We start from the raw sequence: 26,489 nt of genomic DNA on the forward strand, positions 1-26,489 counted from the left end.
AGAGAGAAGAGAGAACGAGGAGAGGGGCAGAAGGAGAGAAAGAGAGAAAGAATCCTCAAGCAGACTCCCCACTGAGCGTGGAGCAGGACTCAGGGCTCAGTCCCAGGTTTCTAAGCCAAAACCAAGAATTGGATGCTTAACTGACTAAGCCACCCAGATGACCCTATTGTGGCATTTTTGAGAAAAAGTAGCCTACATATAAAATTGAGACTATCCTCTTCTTGTGGGCTATCTAGTTTCATGTAGAGAAGTAGCATCAATGTTGTATTATTATTGTTATTTTGCTTCTTTTGTAATGTGCAACAGGGAAGAGAAAAATAATAGTTATCATTTATATTGAGTGCCTACTATGTTCATTATTTCTCTTTCTCTGTAAAACTCTTGGAGGAAACTTTGGGGCACCTGGGTGGCTCAGTTGGTTAAGTGTTGCCAACTCTTGGTTTCACCTCAGGGTCCTGAGATCAAGTACCCCTGTTGGGCTCCACACTCAGCAGGGAGTCTGTCTTTCTCCCTCCCTCAGCTTTGATATGCTGCCCTGACTTGTAAAATTGGAATTTATCCAAAAATAGAAATTAAACATTGCGATTTCATTCTCCCAAACTCCACTTTATACTTAAAATTTTATATTGATGCATTTTGAATTAATAATCTATTGCTCTTTTTTCCCATGGAGCACTTTCAGAACACGATGATATATTTTCTTTTATTTCTTCCCTTGAGATCATTTAGAAATGCATTTATTCATTTCCCTAAGTGCTGAGGAGCCTACAAAAGCTTTTGGCTTTGGAGTTCTCATGCTTTAAGCTATGAGAAATGGAAATTTTCTCTAATGGAGATTGTTCTTTTTAAAAAATATTTGTTCTTTATTTTTACTTAGAAGTTTAAAAATACTAACTAGTAAACCAAATATTTCTTTAATTCCTGGAATAACATCTAGTTAATTTAGTTGTTTAAAAATTTAATAATTGGGCAGCTTGGGTGGCTCAGCGGTTCAGCACTGCCTTCAGCCCAGGGCGTGATCCTGGAGACTTGGGATCGAGTCCCATGTCAGGCTTCCTGCATGGAGCCTGCTTCTCCCTCTGTCTGTGTCTCTGCCTGCCTCTCTCTCTCTCTCTCTCATGAATAAATAAAATCTTTAAAAAAAATAAAAATAAAAATCTAATAAGCCATTCACAGCTGCCTGAGAAATCCCCTCCTTCTACCCTCAGCCCTGTATCTCCTACCTCCTCAGTCCCAAAGTTAAGTCATTTACAAAGCTGTATATTTATATTTGGGATCTTCATGGAAAAACAATGAATGATGTTGTTTCCTTTATCTGTGTTGTTCTCTGAAAAATTTTCTGAAACTTTAGAGGGGCTCTTGCCATTCTGGTTATTATTGGAGGATTTTCCTTTATAATTGCCATCAAGCAGTCTTTACTGGCATTATGGGGTATAGCAGAAATCCCTGTGAATTGAGATTTCCCTCATTTTCCTCTTCAGTGAAATGGGACATCAGATAAGATGCCCTTTAAAACTCTTGCCACTCAAAAGTCTCTCAGAATGCTCTATAGCTGCAAGTGCACATGGATAGAAAAGGCATTGATTACCCCCTTCTACTACTCTTGCTTGCTCCCTTAGCTATTACCCCATTAACATTTTTTTAAAAGATTTTATTTATTTATTCATGAAAGACACAGAGAGAGAAAGGCAGAGACATAGGCAGAGGGAGAAGCAGGCTCCAGGCAGGGAGCCCCATGTGGGACTTGATCCTGAGACCACAGATCACGCCCTGAGCCAGGGGCAGGTGCTCAACTGCTGAGCCACCCAGGTGTCCCTCCATAAACATTTTTTTTTAAGAGAGAGAGAGAGCACTGCTAGCAGGGTGGGGAATGGGGAAAGGGGCAGAGGGAGAGGGAGAGGGAGAGGGAGAGAGAATCTTAAGCAGGCTCCACACCCAGCACAGAGCCCAACATAGGGCTTGACACAGGGCTCAATCTCGCAACCCTGAGATCATGACCTTAGCCAAAATCAGGAGTTGGCCACTTAACCAACTGAGCCACTCATGTGTCTCACCCTGTTAATGCCCTAACATGCTCAAGCGCCTTTCCTCGATTTTCCTTTTGTTTTGGTTTGGATACATTTTTTTCCTCATGCCATTCTGTTTTGCTTTACCCCCAACTGCTTATTTTTAAAAATTGCAAACCTTCAGAGAGAAGAATACAGCGAACACCTACATTCCCTTCACTGAGATTCACCACTTTGTTAACATTTTATCATTTTCTCTCTCCCTCTCTCCTCTATCTCCCTCTCCATTTGAAAGTAAATTGTAGACAATATGATATTAACCTCCATGTACTTCAGCATGAGTGTCCTAAAAACAGGGATATTCTTTTATATAACTATAATTCTATATCACTCTGAAAAGCATTTAGCATTGGTAGATTAATATTGTCTAACATGGAGCTCATATTCAGAATTTTCCTGCTGTCCAAAATGGCCCCTTGTAACTGTTTTTCCCTTCCCTTTGGAAGAAAAGCCCTCCCTTGCCCTCTTCTTCCCTCCACTTACTCTCCTCCCTCTCAGAGCTTGCTCTTGAAAGGGGCGTTTACACTGCTGTCTCCTACTTTCTCCATTCAATCCCATGGAAAATGGTTTTGACAAGTTCTTGAATGACCTTGAAATCCAGTGGACCATTTTCAGTTCTTATTTTGCTTGGCTTCCTGGTAGTGCTTGGCACTCTACACACATCCCTCTTAAAATACTCATGGCCCTTGGCTTCAGTGACTGCACATTCTCCTTGTGTCTCTGAACTGTTTATAAGGGCTCCACTTTCTCCCAAGTTCTAAATATTAGGATTCCTCTGGGTTCCTCTTGGTTCTTTTCTTTTGTCACTCTAATGCTCTCCTTGGGTGACTTTACTCTCATGGTTTTAATTATCATCAGTATATCAAAAGTGCCAAATCTTTATTTTTGGCCCATATCATGTAATATATCCCTGGTTTTTTGGCATCAATTGGAAATCATTTTCTTTTCATTTTTTCTATTTTCTTTTTTTATTTTCAGTACAGTGTTATATTAGTTTCAGGTGTACAGTATAGTGATTCAACAATTCTATTTACCACTCAGTGCTCATCACAATAAGAGTACTCTTAGGGAATCATTATATTTTATTTTATTTTTAAAAGATTTTATTTACTTTAGAGATAGAGAGTCGTGGGGCGGGGGTTAGGAGCAGAGGCAGAGGAACAAGCAGACCCTGGGCTGAGCAGAGTCCAATGTGGGGCTTGATCTCACAACCCTAAGATCATGACCTGAGCCAAAATCAAGAGTCAGATGATCAACCTACTGAGCCACTCAGGTGCCCTGAGAATTATTTAAAATGAGAACTTTTCTTTTTTGTTTTTTTTTTTTAAAAAAAAACTATTTATTGATTTAAGTAATCTCTGTAACCAACGTGATGTTCGAATTTGTGACCCTGAAATCAAAAGTCCCATGCTCTTCTGGCTGAGCCAGCCAAGTGCCCCAAGAGTACTTTTCTTTTTGTAAAAGGAGACCACTTTCTTGATCTGAAATTGTGATCCCTCTCAATAATAACTTCAAGTTAATCATTCACTTTTTGGTATGATAATGAGGTGGCCTTGAGGTTTATATAGGACTGGTACTACAAACACATTTATTGCCTGTATGAAATAGGCACACAAAACCAAAACATCCTTTTTATTCTTTACACCAATTAAATGCATCTTCCTTTTTTTTTTTTTAAATGCATCTTCCTATTTTTCTTTATTTGCTATGTGACTAATTAACCAATGCTTTAGAAATGTTAAATATTATGAGACTCCACCATGGATTATTTAGATATCCATTCTAGAATCATGAGCCTTTAGGGGGTAGAGAGTATTTCTAAAAGGATATGAAGTCCTACCTCCCCATTTAAATGTTCTTTACCAGCTTCTAGCCTTGACTAGACCATTCACGAAGAAGCCAGCTTTTAGTCGGATCCTGTTAATTGTTAGAAAATCCTGTTACAAAGAGACATATTTCAACCGAGTGTAAGAAAGGGCATTACCTCAGCCCCAATTGCCAGTTATTTCCCAGAATCAGAACACTTGTCTTATTCGATTATGGCTTTATATGGCATTATCTTTTCAGCAGCTACAGAAGACAAAATTTAATGCTGATCATATCTGACCTTGGGTGAATGAATGTGGCAATAGAACTCAGATTAGTAATTAATAACAAGGGAGACGTAAAACAGAATTGCAGTCAAGACATTTAATTTTTTAAAATTCTGAGTGAGAATTAAAGGTCATTATTGAATCGTTGAATAGAACATATTTCCTATGAGAAAATATTTTAATAATTTAAAATGCTAGTAATACTTTTACATAACTAGATTTCTTACATACTTAAAAATATAAGTTTTTAAAAACTGAGATCTTCATGATAACGATTCTTTTAGAAAATTGGCAGAAATTCATAAAGTAGAGAGGTCACAGTTACTTGCAAACTGTTGTTTTCCTGATTTCACTGATTTAGCTTATAAGTTTGGTATTGTATAGATAAAGCCTCATATTTTCCTGAACTATGGTGTTAGCCGTTAGCCAAAGATTACAGTTCTTATGGAAACGTCCACCACAAAATGGGCTTTATGTAATCTTTATGTTGTTTCATTGTCCTGTTGAATAAAAGAAGGCTTTAAGTGGGGGGCATTTAAAAATCTGAATCCTAATAAATGTGAAGAGAAAGAGTTAGAAAATCACTATTTTGCAACCACCATTGAAAGAATAGATTTGGGCAAAAATTATCCATGGATGTTTTGGAGAACAGAATGTATACAAAGTCCTAAAGCCTTGTTCCTGCAAATTGTTTATTAATTATAAAGAGGAAGCAAATATGTCCACAGTAGAGAATTTTAGGTAGACCCTATGGGGTGACCCGATTGGGTAGAGGGGTCAGCTGCAAGGGTGGTGAAAGAATTCACCTGAGGCAGAACAAAGGAAATAGAAGTTTATTGGATACATGGCAAGGGGGCAGCAGGCAGGACAGCAGAGGAGAGACTGTCTGCCAGGAAGAGGGGATGGGGGCGTAGTTATGATGAGGAAGGTGAGGAGATTGGGGATCCTATGAAATTTCCCTTTTTTGGTACCCATGCCTGGTTGTAAGTAGCCCATTGGTCAGCGAGGGCCTATGGCTCTTTGGGGGATGGTCTCCTAATGAGCCAGTTTTCATTCAGCCAGGTGGTCGAATTCCTATTACTCAAGCCTGCTGCCCAAAAGTGGCCTCTACAGGCACCTCCTAAACCAAATAATCTAAGTTCATATCACCAATAATGAGACAAACGAACATCATGTGCCTCCTGATGTAACCTACTTGAAAAAGTCTCATTACTTATTCCTGCCAAAATATATAACCTGAATCTAATCATGAGGAAATAGCAGACACATCCAAATTGAGGCATATGTTAAATAACTAGCCTGTACTCTTAAAAAATTTCAGTATCTTTAAAGAGAAAAAAAGGCTAAGGAATTGTTCTAGAATAAAGGAGACTGAAGAAATGATGATATTATGGGTGGAGGGAGAGAGCACGAGAGAGAGAGTAGGAGAATGCATATGTGACAGAATATTAACAGTTGCACTATTCTTACCTTTCCCCATATGTTTGAAAATGTTTCAAAACAAAAGGCAAGAATATCCCAGTCCTGTACAACCTGAGCTTTTTGGCGAGGTTGTGATGGCTGTAGCCTAGGGTTCTGCCCTTTGGGAGTGTCATTTATTAGTTCTTCCTGGTTTTTGCCTTCTCCCACCTTTTATATCCATCACAGACTCTGTGTACCACGTCCTGGCATCATCTCGAGCAGCTTCACTGTATCCATGAACAGCCCCAAATACACTGGTGTCTCAGTTCCTTGACCTCCTAAGCCCCAGCATCCCCTTACTCACTCTACTTGAACTACTTGCTCCTGTGTCCTGGTCCCTATGGCCACCCGGATCAGCTTTGCCTCTGCAGTCTTTATGACCATTATCCCATTTTCTGATCACTTGATCTTCATTGAAACCTCTGGACCTTAGCCCCTTCCCATGTGTCTCTGTCTCCCAGCCCCCTCTTGTCTTCACTTTCTCTCCCCATCTTCTATTGGCTATCACTCAAGCCAGTTAACAGATCATACACAGTAATCATACTTTAGGCAATTCAAAAGAGAAGTAATGGGTGAAATGTTTAATGTTCCTAGAACACTTGCTAGCAAACTTTGCTACAGTTCCTTGATGGGAAAGTCAAGGATATTAGTTGACTTGACTTGAAAATTTTCTACCAGGATGATTCATAGATATACATATATTTATATATGTATATATGTATATATATGAATATATATGGATATATATGTATATATGAATATATGTATATATGAATATATATGAATATATGTATATATGTATATATACAAATATATACATATATTTTTTTGAGTAGCCTTTATTTTTTTATTATTTTTTAATAAATTTATTTTTTATTGGTGTTCAATTTACCAACATACAGAATAACACCCAGTGCTCATCCCATCAAGTGCCCCCTCAGTGCCCGTCACCCATTCACGCCCACCCCCCGCCCTCCTCCCCTTCCACCACCCCTAGTTCGTTTCCCAGTTAGGAGTCTTTATGTTCTGTCTCCCTTTCTGATATTTCCCACACATTTCTTCTCCCTTCCCTTATATTCCCTTTCACTATTATTTATATTCCCCAAATGAATGAGAACATATAATGTTTGTCCTTCTCAGATTGACTTACTTCACTCAGCATAATACCCTCCAGTTCCATCCACGTTGAAGCAAATGGTGGGTATTTGTCATTTCTAATGGCTGAGTAATATTCCATTGTATACATAGACCACATCTTCTTTATCCATTCATCTTTCGATGGACACCGAGGCTCCTTCCACAGTGTGGCTATTGTGGACATTGCTGCTAGAAACATCGGGGTGCAGGTGTCCCAGCATTTCATTGCATCTGAATCTTTGGGGTAAATCCCCAACAGTGCAATTGCTGGGTCGTAGGGCAGGTCTATTTTTAACTCTTTGAGGAACCTCCACACAGTTTTCCAGAGTGGCTGCACCAGTTCACATTCCCACCAACAGTGTAAGAGGGTTCCCTTTTCTCCACATCCTCTCCAACATTTGTTGTTTCCTGCCTTGTTAATTTTCCCCATTCTCACTGGTGTGAGGTGGTATCTCATTGTGGTTTTGATTTGTATTTCTCTGATGGCAAGTGATGCAGAGCATTTTCTCATGTGCATGTTGGCCATGTCTATGTCTTCCTCTGTGAGATTTCTCTTCATGTCTTTTGCCCATTTCATGATTGGATTGTTTGTTTCTTTGGTGTTGAGTTTAAGAAGTTCTTTATAGATCTTGGAAACTAGCCCTTTATCTGATACGTCATTTGCAAATATCTTCTCCCATTCTGTAGGTTGTCTTTGAGTTTTGTTGACTGTATCCTTTGCTGTGCAAAAGCTTCTTATCTTGATGAAGTCCCAATAGTTCATTTTTGCTTTTGTTTCTTTTGCCTTCATGGATGTATCTTGCAAGAAGTTACTGTAGCCAAGTTCAAAAAGGGTGTTGCCTGTGTTCTCCTCTAGGATTTTGATGAAATCTCGTCTCACATTTAGATCTTTCATCCATTTTGAGTTTATCTTTGTGTATGGTGAAAGAGAGTGGTCTAGTTTCATTCTTCTGCATGTGGATGTCCAATTTTCCCAGCACCATTTATTGAAGAGACTGTCTTTCTTCCAATGGATAGTCTTTCCTCCTTTATCGAATATTAGTTGACCATAAAGTTCAGGGTCCACTTCTGGGTTCTCTCTTCTGTTCCATTGATCTATGTGTCTGTTTTTGTGCCAGTACCACACTGTCTTGATGACCACAGCTTTGTAGTACAACCTGAAATCTGGCATTGTGATGCCCCCAGCTATGGTTTTCTTTTTTAAAATTCCCCTGGCTATTCAGGGTCTTTTCTGATTCCACACAAATCTTAAGATGATTTGTTCCAACTCTCTGAAAAAAGCCCATGGTATTTTGATAGGGATTGCATTAAACGTGTAAATTGCCCTGGGTATCATTGACGTTTTCACAATATTAATTCTGCCAATCCATGAGCATGGAATATTTTTCCATCTCTTCGTGTCTTCCTCAATTTCTTTCAGAAGTGTTCTATAGTTTTTAGGGTATAGATCCTTTACCTCTTTGGTTAGGTTTATTCCTGGGTATCTTATGCTTTTGGGTGCAATTGTAAATGGGATTGACTCCTTAATTTCTCTTTCTTCAGTCTCATTGTTAGTGTATAGAAATGCCACTGATTTCTGGGCATTGATTTTGTATCCTGCCACGCTACCAAATTGCTGTATGAGTTCTAGCAATCTTGGGGTGGAGGCTTTTGGGTTTTCTATGTACAGGATCATGTCATCAGCGAAGAGGGAGAGTTTGACTTCTTCTTTGCCAATTTGAATGCCTTTAATGTCTTTTTGTTGTCTGATTGCTGAGGCCAGGACTTCCAGTACTATGTTGAATAGCAGTGGTGAGAGTGGACATCCCTGTCTTGTTCCTGATCTTAGGGGAAAGGCTCCCAGTGCTTCCCCATTGAGAATGATATTTGCTGTGGGCTTTTCGTAGATGGCTTTTAAGATGTTGAGGAATGTTCCCTCTATCCCAACACTCTGAAGAGTTTTGATCAGGAATGGATGCTGTATTTTGTCAAATGCTTTCTCTGCATCTAATGAGAGGATCATATGGTTCTTGGTTTTTCTCTTGCTGATATGATGAATCACATTGATTGTTTTACTTGAGTAGCCTTTAGAATTTGTCTTCTTTGTCCAGAAGCTTCTGATTTACGTGTTCACAAGTACATGTCCTATTTTGTCCTTGAATGGTTACTTAAACCTTTGCTATGTGCAATAATAGGCTGTAGCTGTGGCCTTAAAAAAAATAGAAGGATGAATTAGAATATCTTATAACTGGAGAGAATCTTAGAGATCACATTATTCCAAGTTTTCATTGTTCACATGAGATCCTGAGGACCAGAGAGGTTAAACAATCTGCCCAAGGTTACACAGTTGGCACCTGGTTGAGTCAGAACCAAAATGGAAGCCTCAAGATTACAAATTCAAAACTGATTTTTGAAAAAAAAAAAACAAAAAAACAAAAAAAACTGATTTTTGTTATCCCCTGTGGATGGGTTGCTTGCTGGGTGAGTACATGAGTAAATAGAAAGTCAAAGAAATGACCTCTAGTTCTTGCCCCTCTCTGACTGGAACACCAGAAGTTTCTACGAATGATCAAACTATGATCTCTGTTGTCATTTAAGGAAAGTGATAGTTTTAAGAGGCCTGTCAGTGTTTGGAGACTAAGCCTCATGCTTTACTCTCATTTCCCTTTTGTTTAAGAAAAATGATTTGCAGGGGCACCTGGGTGGCTCAGTCGGTTAAGCGTCCAACCCTTGGTTTGGGGCAGGTCATGATCTCAGGGTTGTGAGATCAAGCCCCACATTGGGCTCCATGCTCAACATGGATTCTGCTTGAGATTCTCTCCCTCTCCCTTGCACCTCCCCCTCCCCCACCCCCACCCCCTGCTTGAGCAGTCTCTCTCTCTCTCAAATAAATTAATTAATTAAATGTTTTTTTTTTTAAAGCAAATGTTTTCCAGGGATAAGAATGCTGTGTGGTGCCCTTGCTGTGCAGGGATGCCACAGTTTGTGGATGAGGAAGCCTCATAGGGTTCTTTTTTTGCTTGCTGCCCAAGAAGCAGACTTTGTGACCATCTCATGTCCACTGGGCATGTGCTTTGAGCTGTTTTTCCAGTGAAGTTTGAAGTCTCATTGTGACAGTCACACACTCTAGCAGATGGCAGATATAGAATAGCTGTAAACAAAAATAGCAAGGAAAACTGTGGTCCCAGAGCTGAGCCAGACTCTATTCTCATCATGCTTTGAAGAGCTGAGGAAATAGATGTTTTCCCCCTTGTTTAAAGCCTTTTGCTACTAGATGGTTCATACTCTTTCCAGTTCATTGGAATTCATTTTAATGAGTTCTATCACACTTGTGCGTCTCTTTCTTCCTGACTGGATGTCAGGCCCCTTAAAGTTATATGAAATATTTGCTCATCCTGATGCCTCCTCAGGAGGCCTCTGCCAGCAGAATTTCAAAAGCAGAGAGTCTTTAAATGCCTTATTGTTCTGAAGATAAGCTGCTTGTTTAAAGAACTGTCAAATAAACTCCGATTTAAAAACCAAACCAAACCTAAGACTCCACCAGTCAGCATGAAGAGAAACACAAGATGGAAAGTCTTAACTAAAGAGCAATTTCATTTATTCAACAAATACTTATTGAGCATCTACTATGTTCTAGGGACGGTTCCAGACTCAGGGGATATAGCAGCTAACCCAAAAGACTAAAGTCCCAGAGATTACATCCTAGTGGAAGAAGCCAGACAATGACAAATGAGTAAAATGTATGCTATATCAGATAGTGTTAAGTGCTGTGGTGAGGAAATGAGATAGCAGTGGGGGCCTGGAGGCCATTTTAAAAAGGGTGGTCAGGAAAGGTCTTGCTGAGAAAGTAGTGTTGGAACCAAGAATACATTCTCTAAGGGAGTGTGCCCTCTAGATCCTGGTTGGCCCCGTACTTCTGGCTCCTCACTCTTGGGTTCTGAGATGGTGTGTGTTTGTCCACAGTAGTTTGTGAAATTTTTAATACACTGTTATGTATAGTTAGGAAGTTGGGAGTGGGGGGACACTAGAAGTTGTTAGCCAGGAGGAAGACAATTATTATGTTATTCCCACCTTAGTTTTTTTTTTTAAAAGCATCTACTATTTATTGAGTGCTTCCTATGTGCCAGGCAACATGCTAAGCATTTTATATGAATCAATCAATTAATATATTATGAATACCTATATCAACACATTACTAATACATTATTATTATAACAGCCCTAGAAGATATGCATTCATTTGTTCAACAAGTATCCATTGCCAGGCCTTACCTCAGGTACTGGGGATATGGCAGTGAACAAAATTAAAGTCCCTATTCTCATGTAGCTTAGCTAATAGGGGAAGATAGACAATAAACATATAAACATAGGAGTGTATGGGATGTCAGCTGGTAAAACGTGCTATGCAGAACAACAGAACAGGTAAAGAGCATAGGGAATGTGAGGTACAGACGCTATGGGAAGGAGGACATTACTGTTGTATATACTGTCTCATTTTTTATGGCCGATTCCAAATGCCACACTGGGTTGTACAGCATAATGGTATAAGCCCAGTTTCTGGAATTCCAGAAATCCAGATTTGACTCTGTATTCTCCCACTGACAAGTGATGTGACTCCAAACAAGTTATTTCTGAGCCTCAGTCTCCTTATCTGTTAAATAAGGGTAATGACACTTCATGGGATGGTTGGGAGGATTAAATCAAATATAATTAAATGATCCACAGAAAGCACCAAGCACAGTGCCTCGCACAAAACAAATGCTCTGAATTTATGATTTGCCTTATTCGTTGGCCTCCTACATGGATAGTTAATTTCCTGTAAAATACCATGATAATGACTGCCACCATAGAAAAGAAGCCATTAAAAAACAAGAACCAAAAAAAACCCTCAGCTTGGCAATAGAGAATCCACCTGTGCTGGGTACAGGAAATTGGCCAGGTAACTCATTAAACCTATGCTGTTGCTTCCTTCTAGAAACAAAAATAGAAGGCCCTTGGGACACATATGGCAATATCTTTTATTTTTGTTTTTTTTTTCTGCATGGAATTAATGTGACAGGGAAGACAAGCCCTGTTATGTGATGAAGCAGCAGGACCAGAAGTGGATCTAAGCTGTCCAACAAGTTCAGAACTGAACGACACAGATCTTCAACTCTATAGGCAGGGTTGGGGGTTATGAATACAGCAACCCCTCGGGGGAGGGTCTATCCTATCTGGGCTGTACCCTTTGCCATTTTGGAGGTTTCTGCTCCAGAGGAGAGTCCTCAGCTGGCTAGAGTGGCCCTGCTGTGTGTGGTGGGGGTGGGGAGGTGGGGGCCAATTCTTAGTAATCAGGTGAGGTCATAGAGGTCTGCTGTTGGTACACTCCACTCTGCCCTTCCGGTCTCCTTCCTGTGCTGGGAGAGGGTGTTGGGGCAACCATAGAGCAAAGGAGCAATAGCAGGATGCAGATCAGAGTCCATTTTGCTAGCTGCTGCCTAAGTACTCCAAATCCCTGTGTGGGATTCTGATAAGGGCCAGAGCCAGAGGGTCCAGGCAGTTGGCTGCTTGAGGCCTAACCTGAGCCTGCTGAGACTGGCTCATCAGGCAAGGTCTCTTCCTGAGGTGGAAACCATAGAGGGATGTGATGAGAGAAGTGAAGGGAAAGAGCTGTCAGTTGGGTATCAAGCCATTCCTCAGTAACAGGTCTCTGAAGGAGCTCTAAGACACGTGGAGGTAGGCCAGTTACCATCTCTAAGGCTGAGAGAACAAAGGGGAGAGACTGGAATTATTAACATTTAGAAAGTCGGAGGAGGGTTCCCGCAGAAGTCAAACTCAAGCCTTTGAGAGTGGGGGCTGCCCAGCTGGTGCTGGGGTCTCTGAGGGGCAGCCCCAAGGCTGGTTGTGTAAGCACAGTGTACTGCAGACTGGATCTAGCTGCTGCTACAGGGAGACCCTGGGGCAGGGGTGTGTGTGGGGAAACTATTGCCTGGAGACTCTCAGAGGAACAGGAGGAAGTACGTCTCTCATCCTCCTCCAGCCTCACCATCTCCCTCTACTGCCCCTGTTGGCAGAGCCAAACCCATAGCACTCCGCTGATCAGAAATGTGGCCTGCAGAGCCCCAGCCTCAGCATCCACGAGCCCGCTAGAGAAGTGTGGGGTGACAGCTGACATGTGATAGCTTAGTAGGTGGCATTCATGCCCATGTGTAGAGGCTCTGGGACAGGATAGCAAGCATAAACAGGCCTGGTGATTTCTGAGCAGAGAAGGGGGTAGGGGATGGCTCATCTTACTGCCTTTGCAGGAGAAGAGGCAATGCAAGAGCCAGGGAACTGAGCATGGCTGTCAGCCTTCCACACCTACTAGTAAAATATAGTCTATGAAAGTATTGTGTGCTTATCAAATAAAACAGCAACTCCTCCCCAGGGGAGTGTGCCGAGACCTTGGCAAGGGACTGGCCTGAAGCAAGGCAGAGATAGAACACGGGGCTTGGATCACCTATTTCACCTCATGGGGGAGGACTAGAAGTGATAGTATAAGTAATGTGTGTAGCTTAGTGTCGGGCATATAGTAGGCATTCCATAAATGGTGGCTATTATTATTCAAAGGAAGGAAAGATACAAATAGATTAGGGAAAGAAGTAACTGGCTATAGTGGAGAGAGCTGAGAGTCTGGACTCAGAAGACTTGAGTCCATACTACTAGGTAAGTGACTTGAAGCAAGATATTTGCCTCTCTGAACCTGAAGTTTCCTTATGTGTAACATGGAGATGACACTTGTGTGTATGTGGGGGGGGGGGGGGGGGGGAGGGCTAAATATCTTATAGCAGCCCCTTAACAAATGGTAGCTGTTTTGTCCCACTATTAGTCATAGAAATAGTAAGCATGATTATTTATGATCTGTGGTGCTAACCCCAAGCTGAAGAAACTTTAGTGATCATTTATCCTACTACATCACTGTGCAGATGCAGAAACCGAGACCCAGCAAAAGGTCAGTAGCTCTAGGGAGGTTAAGAGCGTGGGCTACAGGTCAGTGCGACCTGGCTTCAGTTCTGTGCTGTGCATTTCCACCTGCTGGCTGAGTGACCTTAAGTAGTCTGTCTCAGCCTCAGGGTGCGGTGAGGACTGCAGGAAATGAATCCATGGCCCTGCCCTCAGTAAGTGCTAGGTAAATAGCCCTGGGACAGTTCCTTTGTGCTTGAGGAACAGAGAGAGCCCCTGAGGTGAGAGCTGGTTTATCCTGACCCGGACTGTCCCATAGAAGGGACCTGATAGGTGAGCCCTCCATAATGATATGGTAAGAACAGCTGAGATTTCCAGCCTCCCAATCATTTGCTTTGCCATATTGAACAAATCACTATTTCTTCTCCCTGTGGCTGTTCCCCTATAATGATCATGATACTTGACCTTATGTCTATTTCCTGGGGTCTTCTGGAAGCTGAATAATGAAAGGGGTGTCTCGAACTAGAGAGTCTTGGAGAAACATAAATAAATACCCTCAGATGACTAGTATATCTAGTGTACCACAGCAGTATTAAGCCAAGGATACTGAGACTGGAGGCTAGAATCCTGCTTTTAGAATTCAAATTGTTCTTGTTATAGTCAACTCTTAATTTTTATGTGCTAACTGGGAAAAATTATAGCATGAATAAAAGAAGCCAGCTGGTGTTGATTGCTCTTCGCTCTAAAACTTGAGGAAGGCATAAGAGACTATATTTTAAATCTCATTATCTCTCACCTGATCGCTTTCTTCAAAGCCATGAAGCAACAGGATGATTCAAAGGCTCAGAGCCCCAGAAGAGAGTCAGTGTACTGAATAATCCACAAATGAGACGATGCTTATCACTATAGTAGCCGTTTCTTTAGCCATCTATTAACCAGGCATGGGGCTAAACTCTTCACCTGTAGTAGCTCATTAAATCCTTATCGTAACGCTATGAAGGAGGGAGGTGTGTTTGCTTATCCATCAGTTTTGTATCACTTGAATCTCAGGTACAGAAGCTGGAGTGAATCCTACTTTGTAATTCATTGTCCTTGTCATCACTGGTCTGTGCGAGACTCTTTCTTATCTTAGCTAATTAATTTGCTTGTTGTACCCTATACACATTCACACATACACCCCATAAATAACCGATCTGGTTGTTTAGTGTCTTTTCCTTTGTATATATTCTTATGAATGTATGTTTTGGTTTTGTGTATGTGTGTTTTAAGTTTATATAAAATGATATGTTATATTTCATTGTCTCTGACTTTTTAATAACTGTTCTAACTGAAACACTATATTTTTAAGACCCACCCATGTTGCTGTGGGTTTATTTAATCTATTGCTCCCAGTTGTGGCATAATAGCCAGTGGTGTGCACACACCACAGTTACACATTCTCCTTCCCAGCGATGGACAGCCAGGCTGCGTTGGTGTCAAATTCCCTACTGCCACAAGCAACAAAACAGGGGTATATAGGATTGCTTTGGGGGTATATAGTGAAGAATGGAATGGCTGCTTCCCAGGGCATACATAGAATATGAATATTCCTGAGTAGTGCCAGAAGTAGGTGCTGTTATTTTCCCCATTTTACAGGTAAGGAAACTGAAGCTTTGAGAGTTTTAATAACTTTTTTTTTTAAGATTTTATTTACTCATGAGAGACTCAGAAAAATAGGCAGAGACATAGGCAGAGGGAGAAACAGGCTCCCTGCAGGGAGCCCGATGTGGGACTCGATCCCAGGACCCCGGGGATCACACTCTGAGCTAAAGGCAGACGCCCAACCACTGAGCCACCCAGGTGTCCTGAGAGTTCTAATAACTTACCAGAGTCTCATAGATAGTAATTAGCAGATCTGGGATTCAAATTCACAACTTCTTGTCCCAAAACTCTACTATTTTTTTTTTGATAGAGATAGTGTGCACAAGTGGGTGGGCAGAGGAAGGGACAGATGGAGAGAGAGAATCCCAAGCAAACACCCCCCTGAGTACAGAACATGACTTGGGGCTTGATCCCACGACCTGGAGATCATGACCTGAGCCCAAATCAAGAATCAGACACTCAAATGAATGAGCCACCCAGGCGCTCCCCAGAAACTCTACTCCTAATGGCTATGCCATCATTATTCTCTGGGTATTTGAGACTTGACATTTTACAAAAACATAAAGGTAAATCTCATTGCAGTGTGTGTTCTTAGAACCTAGAAATCCAGGTGTACTGATTTTTTTCTGAAGCACCTACGTCCCTGTCCTAGAGCTGCATAGTAACTGGTATCCTCTGATTTTCATATCCTACGTGTCTGCAGCGCTAAAAGCCGCATTGGTCATCCAGAACTGGTACCGAGGTTACAGTGCTCGGTTGAAGGCCAGACAACGCTATGCCCTCACCATCTTCCAGTCTATCGAATATGCTGATGAACAAGGCCAATTGCAGGTCTGTTTTGCCAGTTCATCTCCTTTTGGGTAAAATGCTTCTCTTTACCCCTATGATCGAGAAAAGGAAAGTTTGGGTCCATTTTAAGCTGAGGAACCTTGGTGAAAGCTTTAACAGAGGGTGATATCGTCTCAGAACTAGCTGCGGAGAGTATGATTTGGGAAGAGGATGGTATTTTTCAATCCTGACATTCACATTTTGAAGAGGGCTGCCAGATGTCTAGTTAACTAACACAAAATGGTCTTCTTCTGTTCTTGGGCATGTGCCCCAGTAGGAAGTAAATTTGTTACTTTATGAAGGAAAAAATATTTTAAGGAGTTAAAACATGAAAGACTTTCCTGAGACCAAACCTGTAAGAATTCTAGAAGAAAATGTAGATGGGCAAGGAAGGCCTTTTTCAAGCTTCCAAAAATGATGTATACATCCAGCTTTCATGCTTATTAGTAGAAAATAAGTACTTTTTAGCTGTAGAGGGGAGGGGGACCCGTTAGCACCTCGGGCAGCTGGGAGAGCATTCGCCACCACCATGGCTGTTTGGGGGTCCATTCATTGACTAATGTATTTTTATTTTGTCCAGCTCTCCAACTTCTTTTCCTTCATGTTGGAAAACTACACACAAATACACAAGAAAGATCCAGGTAAGAAAAATGTTTAGTCTTTTGAAAAGCAGTCATTAAATACTGAATTGTCCTCCTCAAGGGATGTCAACTCTGAAGAATGGGAGAACAGTAAGAAATTAAAGTGATGTCCACCTGTCTCATCTTTGTGACACCAAACAACCGGTGAAGTCAGTTCAGGTGGCTTTTTTCTCTGATTGTTGTCGACTAAATTTGACTAACTTTGTCACTTTCAAAAAGCCAAATTAGATTTCATTCAAGGTTGATTTGCTGAGCACCTTCTCTGAACCATAATCTGTTGATGTATGATAGTAGCTTAGTGAAGAGGATCTTATTTTTTATGCACAAAACTTTCATGCTGAGAGATGAAAAATATCTTGAGTATCTCATGAAGCAAATCTGGGGGAAATGGTGGCTTGAACACAGTTCTCTGTTTTCTGCAGAGCTAGCTGTCTGTCTGTCTTTTTATCATGTATTTGGTCATTCTCAGATGACTAAGCAAATCATTTCAGGGACAGGCAATGTAGGTACGGTTCAAAATGATTTTTAAATTATAGTTATTCCCAAGGCATGCATTTCTCCTGCAAAATCAAGATGACTGTCGTTATCGTCAAGGTAGATGCTAGACTTAAAAACTTATTTCTTTAATTTGGGCCAACCATTTTTTGTTCTAATTAAAAGTGTATGTCATCTAAGAGCTTCTTTTAAATCATCTCCCGAGCACCCTTCACAGTGGCAAAAGAATGGTGTTTTAATGGCATGCTTTGAGCTGAGCGCATATGTATGAAACTAATTAAAGCATTTAATGATCTGTAGAAGCTTTCTAAACGGTAGAATAGCCAAACCTGAGGAGTGGGGAGTGGGTGGAAGTGGGTATTTTGCCATTTTCTTTCTTTTAGATAATTGCAATTTGAAGATAGTTGTTTGCGCTTCATGTTCTTTGGCAAAATATCTCTGAGAGGAAATATAATGATGATGAAATGAAGCAGCACTCTTTTTGCTAATGACCTAATATTTCGATCTGGGCTGTGCATCAGAACTACTTACGGAGATTCATAGCCACAGATGGCGGGGTTCCAGCCCAGAGATATTTACTCAGGCTCTGTATTTTTTAAAATCTACATGTCAAAAAATTCTGCAGGTGATTTAAAAATATTAAAAAATTTTATCAAAGAAGGAGACAGTGACTTAATCTTCTTATGTAAACTTTTCTTGAAGTATAGCATACATTAAGGCACACAAATTGCAAATATAGGATGCAATACATTTTCTCGAAGTAAGCACACCCTTGTAACCCACACCCAGAACAAGAAAGAAAACGTTATCAGAGCCACTGAAGCCTATCTCCTGTGCCCCACCCCCTGCCAGTCACTTCCTAACCCCCGCAGTGATGACTTTCCTGACTTCTATATCCTAGATTGGTTTTGCTTGTTTTTGAACTTCACTCTAAAATGAAAGCACACATTGTTGAGTCTGTCTTTTACTCAATGTCATATTTTGAGAGTCATCCGTGTTGTTGAAATTCGGTCATTCTTATTGTGGAATAATGGTCCATTTTATGCATTTACCAAAATGTATTCATTCTACTGTTTATGGACATTTGAGTTGTTTTCAGTTTGGGTAATTTGAATGATACTGCTATGTGCATTCTTGTACATGTCCTTTTTGGTGAACAAAATATATCATTTTCTTTTGCTATATACTCATTTCTGGTTACCTATTGCTGTATAACAACCCCCCCCCCCCAAATTTAGTAGCTTAAAAACAGCAACCATTTTGTTGTTCATAATTCTGTGGATCAGGCATTTGAACTGGGCTTAGTGGGGATGGCTTGTCGTTGTTCCATCTGGTGTCCGTTGGGCTCATTCAACCTAGCTGGGCTGGGTAGGGAGATCTAGATGGTTTTACTCACCTGTCTGGGACTTTGGTGTTGGCTCTGAACTGAGATACCTCAATTTTCCTCATGCAGCCTCTCTGTCTAGTAGGATATCCTGGGCTTCTTTACATAGTACCTGGATCCCAAGAGAACAAAGGCAGAAGCTACAAGGCCTATGCTCTGGAACTCACACAAAGTCAGTTCTCCATATTCTACTGGTCAAAGCAAGTCACAAGGGCAGCCACAGATTCATAGGGGCTAGGAGAGCTCTATCTCTTGCAGGGAGGAGAAGCAACGTTATATTGTAAAGGGATGTGGGTACAAGGGGGCATGACTCACTGAGGGCCAGTATTATAAAGATGTACCACGACCCGAGAGTGGATGTTTTGGGTTACAGGGTATGTGTATGTTCAGCTTTATTAGATGCTGATAATCCATCTTACAAAATTGTTGTACCAAGTTTGTACCACTGCCCTCAGTGGATGAGAGTGCCAGTTATTCTCTATCTTCTTCAGCACTTGGCATTGTCAGTCCTTTTCATTTAGCCATTCTGCCAGTTATGTAGTAGTATCACATTTCTGCTTTAGTTTGTATTTCTCTGGTGAGCAGTGAAATTGCTTACATTTTTGTCTCTTTAGTGGCCACATCAACATCCTGTTTGGTGAAGTCCTATTCAGGTCTCTTGCCATCCTTTTATTGGGTTAGCTGCTTTTTTCTTATCAAGTTTTCAAAGTGCTCTAAGTATTCTAAATATGAGAATATGAATCTCTGTTAGATAAACATATTGCAAATATCTTCTGGTCTTTGGCTTTTATCTCCCTAATCGTTAAATGCTGCCTTTTGATAATAGCAGACATTCTTGATTTTTTTAAAAGATTTTATTTATTTATTGAGACACACAGACACACACACAGAGAGAGAGAGAGAGAGAGAGAGAGAGAGAGAGAGGCAGAGACACAGGCAGAGGGAGAAGCAGGCTTCATGCAGGGAACCTGACGTGGGACTCCATCCCGGATCTCCAGGATCACACCCTGGGCTGCAGGCGGCGCTAAACCGCTGCGCCACTGGGGCTGCCCATTCTTGATTTTAATATAATACAATTTTTCCCCTTTATGGTTAATACTTTCTGCATCTTCTTTGAGAAATCTTTGCCTGATATGAATGTGCATGCGTGTGTGTGTGTGTGTGTGTGTGTGTGTGTGTTTGTGCAAAAATAAATACAGGAAAAACCAATAGAATAAACCAGAAACAAATGATCTTGTTTACCTATAGGGGATGAGTGGATGGGTGGGAACAAGGGAGAAAGAATGGGAGAACGGAGTTGGGTAGAGGGCTAAGGGGGGAGTAACATCCTCTGAATGTACCTTTTTGTAGTTTTGACTCTTAGAACTGTGATAATGTTTCATATCCATAAAAAAATAATTACAAACAGGAAAGAATGTGTGTGTCTGTGTTTCCAAATTAGAGTACACACAGTGACAAATGAATTTAACTGTATTACAAATAATAAGATCACCTGATGGAGTTAGGAAAGAAACAAACTAACCTAAGTAACATTAGAAAGTAGGACTTTAACTATAATATGCCTTGATGATGCTTCATTTATATTTTATTCTGTGTGGGGTTTGCTAAGCTTCTGTGATATCTAGGTTGATATTTTCCATCAGGTATAGGAAGTTTTTAACCATTAATTATTTAAAATATCTTTCAAGTCTAAATATCTTTTTCTTTGTGAATCCCTGCTTGTAAACTTAGAAGGCTTTGAAATATTTAAAATGTGGATCGCTGTGCCTGTATTTCTAGACTTTTTTATGATTTGACTTTTAAAAAATTTAACACTTCATAAGTTTGGGTTGGGATTTTTTATATTAAACCAAAAAAGGAAACTTTGATGCCTAGTGGCTGAAAACAATTAAAGAACACAGCCAAAAAGAAAATGTCCAAGCAGCTAACCAACTTTTCCCACAATGCTTATTTGATAATGTATCTTTTTGCCATGGTTTGTCATGCCTCCTTCATCATGTATTCATTTAAAAATGTGTACTAGGGCATATTTATAGGCTGTGCATTCTCTTATATATATATCTCTATATATAATTATAGAGTTCTAGAATCTTACTGATTGACTATTGTGTGTAACAGAAAAATTAACTTATAGATTACTTCTATAGGTTGATTTTGTCTAAAATGTTTTCCAGCTTTATTGAAATATAGTTGAATCTAACATTGTAGAAGTTTAAGGTATACAATGCAGTGATTTCATATATGTATATATTATGAAATGATGATCACAATAATGTTAGTTAACACATTCATCACCTCACAGTTACAATTCTTTTGCGCATGGTGAGAACTTTAAAAATTTACTCTCTTAGCAACTTTTAAGCATATAACAAGAGTAGTCTTAACTAGGGTCACCATGCTGTACATTACTATAGATTGCTTTCTGATGGCCCTCTTTGGTGGGAAGGTTCTACATAACCTCCAACTCGGCCTGTTTGGCTGAAGTGCTATGACTCCTAAACAGGTTATTTTTAGGGGACAGAAGATCACTTAACATTTCCAGATATCGGCACCAGATTAATGATCTGAGGCACAGGGTTAGTTGAGATATTCTGGGTGTTCCATAGGTGGGAGGTGACCTGGAAGCCATTCATTTCCATGTCCTACTACTTAGTTTCTCAAACTAGTTCATAAGACTTGATGGGGAAACCATACATCCATCCCACAGGTGGAAAACCAAAGCTGCTGTACATAGCAATAGGTTTACACAGAGACTGATGGAAATGGGGAGTGGGATGGAGTGTGTGCCAGTGTTGTTTTGACTCTTCTTTCTGCTTCCCAGATCAGCCAAATTGTCCTATCAGACCCAGATATTGTCTATTTTTTTGTGGTTATGGTCAATAGTTTATTTTCCCCATTATATCTTCCAGTGATTATTGGTAGTATTTAACAAACTTTTGTTTTATACCTATTTGTATTGTGCTACTATTGAAAGATAGCATTAATGAATTTTTTATTCTTATTGCCAATATTTATTAAATGCTTACCATGTGCCATGTCTTTTAAGTGCTTTAAATATTTCATTTGGTCTTCATGACAGACCACTGAGATTAGTATTATCATCCCCTTTTGTTGGATGAGAATATTGAGGCTTAGAAGGTGACCTCCTAAGGTTATTCATCTCAGCAGTGGTAAAGCTGTGTTTTGAACAAGTGTGCTTAACCTCTGCAGTACTGAATTCTCCTATCAGTTCTGGGAGTTTCTCAGTTGATTTTCTTGAGGATGGATATTTAATCACACTGGCCACAGGCAACTTTATTTTTATATCTTTCTATGCAATAGCCACTGCTCTTATTTTGGGTTTGTGTTTTGTTGCGTTGGCTGGAAATAGCAGAACAATGTTAAAATGAAGCAGTAAAAGTAGGCATCCTGTTTTGTTAATGCTTTAATGGAAAAACCATTCTTGTTGATTTAAATTTTTATAATTCTGTTAAGGAGGTAGGCTTTCGTTTCTAGTTTTCTGAGTTTTTTTTTTTTTTTTAAAGAAAACAGGTGTTAAATTTTATGAAATGTCATTTTGCGATTTATTGAGTTTATTATATGGACACTAAATTTTTTAAAAAAGATTTTATTTATTTATTTATTCATGAGAGACACAGAGAAAGAGGCAGAGGCACAGGCAGAGGGAGAGGCAGGCTCCATGCAAGGAGCCCAACGCGGGACCCGAATGCGGGATCATGCTCTGAGTCAAAAGCAGGTGCTCAACCGCTGAGCCACTCAGGCGTCCCTGGACACTCATAATTTTAATCCAGATTCATAACTGAGAAATGAAATAACTATAAAATGCAGTTCAATTGGTGCTTTTCTTTTCCTAGCCATATTTGGAGCTTGTTTTCAAAGTGACATGTGGGTGGTAGAGGCAGAAATTGTGTATATGTGTGCACGTGTTTTGTTTTTTTTTAATTATGGGCTTTAACATTTTCCCTGTCCAGATTTTGAGTTTGTACTGGGCAAAAGAAAAGATTATATATGGGGGGTAGTTTTGAGATATTTTCTTTAGAACAACTTGTAAAGGTGGTATCATTTGGTTATAATTCAAGATTTCATTATACTTAATTAGTTTAGATTGGTATTGAGAGAATTGTAAATCAAATAGGTAAAGATTCATTCAAATTACATGTTGCACAAATCTTTATATATTGTTGGCACTCATTAAATTATTCTTATAGTTATAATAGTTACAGGCCCACACTACTTGCGTTTGAATTGCTACAGCTTTTGATTGTTTTCATACATGACTCACATTAGCTACCCATATTAGGAAGAGAATCTATGTTATTTCTTTTAATGTGGCTAAAAGTCAGCAAAAGGATTATGATTTGATGTTTACTGATATTTCATATTGAGTAGTTTTGACTAGGAATTGGCTTAGGGAAACGATGCTTTTTCATGTATTTATCATGGAACTTATAAGAAATGAAGGTCAACAAACATATGGAAAGAAGGGCCAGACTAAGCTTTTTTGGTTTGTTTTAAAGAAGAAAAACAATATTTTAATTTTCTTCTTAAAAAACAAGATTGCACAATTGGAATTGATGTGTGAGCTGATGAGAAAGGGAGAGTGGACAGAGCATAGGTGAAGGCCATGATTGGGAAAAGAAAATCATTTCATGCTTGTACCTTTTTTTTTTTTTTCATGCTTGTACCTTTCAGTAGGAATTACTCAATGAGTCAGTTATAACATGGTATAGTGAGACCGGTGGGGTTTTTTTGTGTTTCTTTGTTGTTATTGTTGTTTTCCCAAGAGGAGCTCCATATTAAAATGTATAGAGTCAGGAAGATATATCTCCATGAGCGAAATGGTACAATCATTAAGATAGGTAGAGTATTTAGGCTTTATTGCTTGCACAATGGAATCTGAGATAAAATTTACCAAGCTGCTCTGCATTTCTAGTTTTCAAACATTACAGGGAGTAATTAAGTTATTCTTAAATCTCAAACCAAATCCAAATGAATAAAATACACTGTGCTGGACCACACTGAAGACGTACATTATTATTCCTAAATTTAACTTCTTGTAAAACATCATCAACCACCACCAAAGAAATATTGGGGCACCCAATAATTTAGAAAGCATTTTTAAATTATCAAATGTTATAACATATATATATATATTTTAAGATTTTTTTATTTTATTTTTTTTACGAGAGATACAGGGAGAGAGAGAGAGAGGCAGAGACACAGGCAAAGGGAGAAGCGGGCTCCATGCAGGGAGCCTGACGTGGGATTCGATCCCAGGTCTCCAGGATCAGGCCCTGGGCTAAAGGCAGCGCTAAACCGCTGAGCCACCCGGGCTGCCCGACATACATATTTTTTTGAAAAAATAAAGTTTTTTTTCAAGTTTAGTTCTTAACTGGAATCTCTCAGCATAACTGGATCATGAAAAGAAATGTATTCTATCTACATCTGCTGACGTCATACTTTCTAAACATGTCCATTCTAAATATTCAAAAATATAGAAACAGCTTGCAGAGAACTTCTGATTCCCATTGGCTTGGTAGCATTCAGTGTTAATGAGTTGAAGAATACATCATCATCCTCCGTATCTGTTATCTCTTAACGAAATAACACTGTGTGTTAAACAACCACAATAGCTCAGTGGCATGTAATAAACACTTCTTGCCCACAAGTCTACAGATTATCCGAGTGTTTCTGCTGATCTTGGCAGGCTTGATTTGGCAGTTTTTCTCAGGTCTTGGTGAGAGTTCACTCATGTGTTTGGAGGTCTGCTGGCTGATGGCTGATCTAGGATGACCTTGGCTGGGGTGACTCAGTTTTGTTCTCCATAGTCTTGAAGCTTTCATTAGGCTAGCCTGGGCTTTGTGGCAGTAATATAGGTCCAAAAGAGAAAGCATGGAAGCATACAAGGCCTTCTAAGGTCTTGGCTTAGAAATGGTACATAACACTTCTACCACATTCTTTAGGCTAACACAAATCATGAACCCAACAACCCAGATTTGAAGCCTGGGGAAATAGAATCTTGACAAGAGCCAGGCTAGAGGTTGGGATAGACAATTGGGGTCACTTTTGCAATCAGTCTACCATATCCCCTTTCATCTTTCTCCACCGACATTGGCCAGATTTCTGTTCTTGGCCTGACTGTTTGATAGGTGGCCTAGCAAGAAAGGGACCCTGGGCCTCAGCACCTACTGAAATGGGCAGTGCAGGCAATCTGTTACATAGAAATATTTCTCTCAGAGAGAGGCCCTGTGGGTATTTCTGCCTGTGGTTCATCATCTAACTTTATCTGCTTTGTTATCAAGAAGAAAAAGAAAATCATGTCAGAAAATCTGTTTTTATGTGAAGAGAGAAACAAATCTATTATAGCTAAGTAAAATTTGAAGTGCTTAACAGGGGAAAAATTGAATGCTGCAGTTTAATTTTCTGTAGATCCTGAATAGCACAGATGTTTGAATCAAATACAATACATTATTATGTTTTCAGCCCTATTTGTAAAAATCTGCAATGTAAGAGTAGGCAAAAAATGTAGAGGTAGAGGTTCAGAGCATCATAGTACCTTGAATGACCAGTTTTCCCTGAGTTTCTCCTCTTCCCTACCAATGAACTCACTGCTTTGGTACAATGTCCACTCGGGAAGGGATGAGGGTGATTCATGTGAATGTACCTAATGATCTGAGAACAAATCCTTCCTCGTGATTAAATGTGGGATATCTTGATATTCATAATACCTGTAGCACACTGCCTTACATTGGCTCAATATTCAAGAAGATATTTATTGAATTTTAAGTATGGGAATGTTGATTCCCCCACCCTTTCTGTCTTTCCTTTTCCAGAATTAGTTGCTCGACTTTTTGGTAGCACCCTCCAGGACTACAAGGATAGACAGGACTATGTCTCACACATAGACGTCCCAGACTCCTATCATGGTCCTCGGCTGCAATTTCCTCTCACTTTTACTGATATTGATTTACTTGTTGAGGCCTTCAAGCAACAACAGGCAAGTGGAAGCAGATACTGCCCTGATTCTTATACATAGCATGTGCTCGGTGACTATCTGTTGAATGAATGGATGAAAAATACTATAGCAGAAATGCATTCCTTTGGGGAAAAGCTTCATAATAAGTGAGAGCTACCCTTTGCTTTCCTTAACCTATTAAATAGAAGTCTCCTCAGATGCACAGCAACTTCCTGTCTGTATATAGGCTTATGCATTTCCTTTTCCTTTTTCTGAGATACAATTCACATATTGTAAAATTCATCATTTTCAAGTGAATGATTTAAGGGTGGGGGGGATGGGCGAAGTGGGTGAAAGGGAGTAGGAGATCAGGCTTCCAGTTATAGAGTGAATAAGTCATCAAGATTAAAGCTACGGCATAGGGAATATAGTCGAGAGTACTGTGGTGGCGTTGTATGGTGGCAGATGGTAGGTAGCTATACTTGCGGCTGAGCGCAGCGTACAGCATAACATACAGAGTTGTCAAATCACTGTGTTGTACACCTCAAACTAATGTAACATTGTGTGTCAACAATTCTCCAATGAAAAATAAATAAGAAAGAAAGTGTACAGTTCAGTGGTTTTTAGCACAGTCACAAAATTGTGCAACTATCACCAGGACTAACTCCAAAACATTTTCATCACCCCCCAAAGAAATTCCATACCCATTACCATTCCCTCTTCCCTCCCCACTGGCACCCATTATTCTACTTTCTGTCTCTACAGATTTGTCTATTTTGGGCATTTCATGTATAGAATTCTATAATATGTAGCCTCTTGTATCTGGCTTTTTCACTTAGCATAATGTTGTTAAGGTACATTCATGTCATAACATGTTTCATTGCTCCTT

At 39.8% G+C, this 26,489-nt stretch overlaps 1 protein-coding gene across 6 annotated transcripts in view; it reads left to right on the forward strand.

The window, feature by feature from the left end:
* The window catches only part of PPEF1 (protein phosphatase with EF-hand domain 1), a 110,919-nt gene that overhangs the window by 19,523 nt on the left and 64,907 nt on the right, over positions 1-26,489 (forward strand). For 3 of the 6 annotated variants that reach the window (XM_025997493.2, XM_072744949.1, XM_072744950.1), the window contains exons 3-5: positions 16,001-16,128; positions 16,706-16,766; positions 25,479-25,642. In XM_025997493.2, coding sequence (XP_025853278.1) covers positions 16,001-16,128; positions 16,706-16,766; positions 25,479-25,642 — 353 coding nt within the window. The remainder of the gene's footprint in view (positions 1-16,000; positions 16,129-16,705; positions 16,767-25,478; positions 25,643-26,489) is intronic. The other 3 variants (XM_072744951.1, XM_072744952.1, XM_025997494.2) reach the window with 1 other exon arrangement.

This window comes from Vulpes vulpes, chromosome X (assembly GCF_048418805.1).
Source record: "Vulpes vulpes isolate BD-2025 chromosome X, VulVul3, whole genome shotgun sequence".
Lineage (NCBI taxonomy): Eukaryota > Metazoa > Chordata > Mammalia > Carnivora > Canidae > Vulpes > Vulpes vulpes.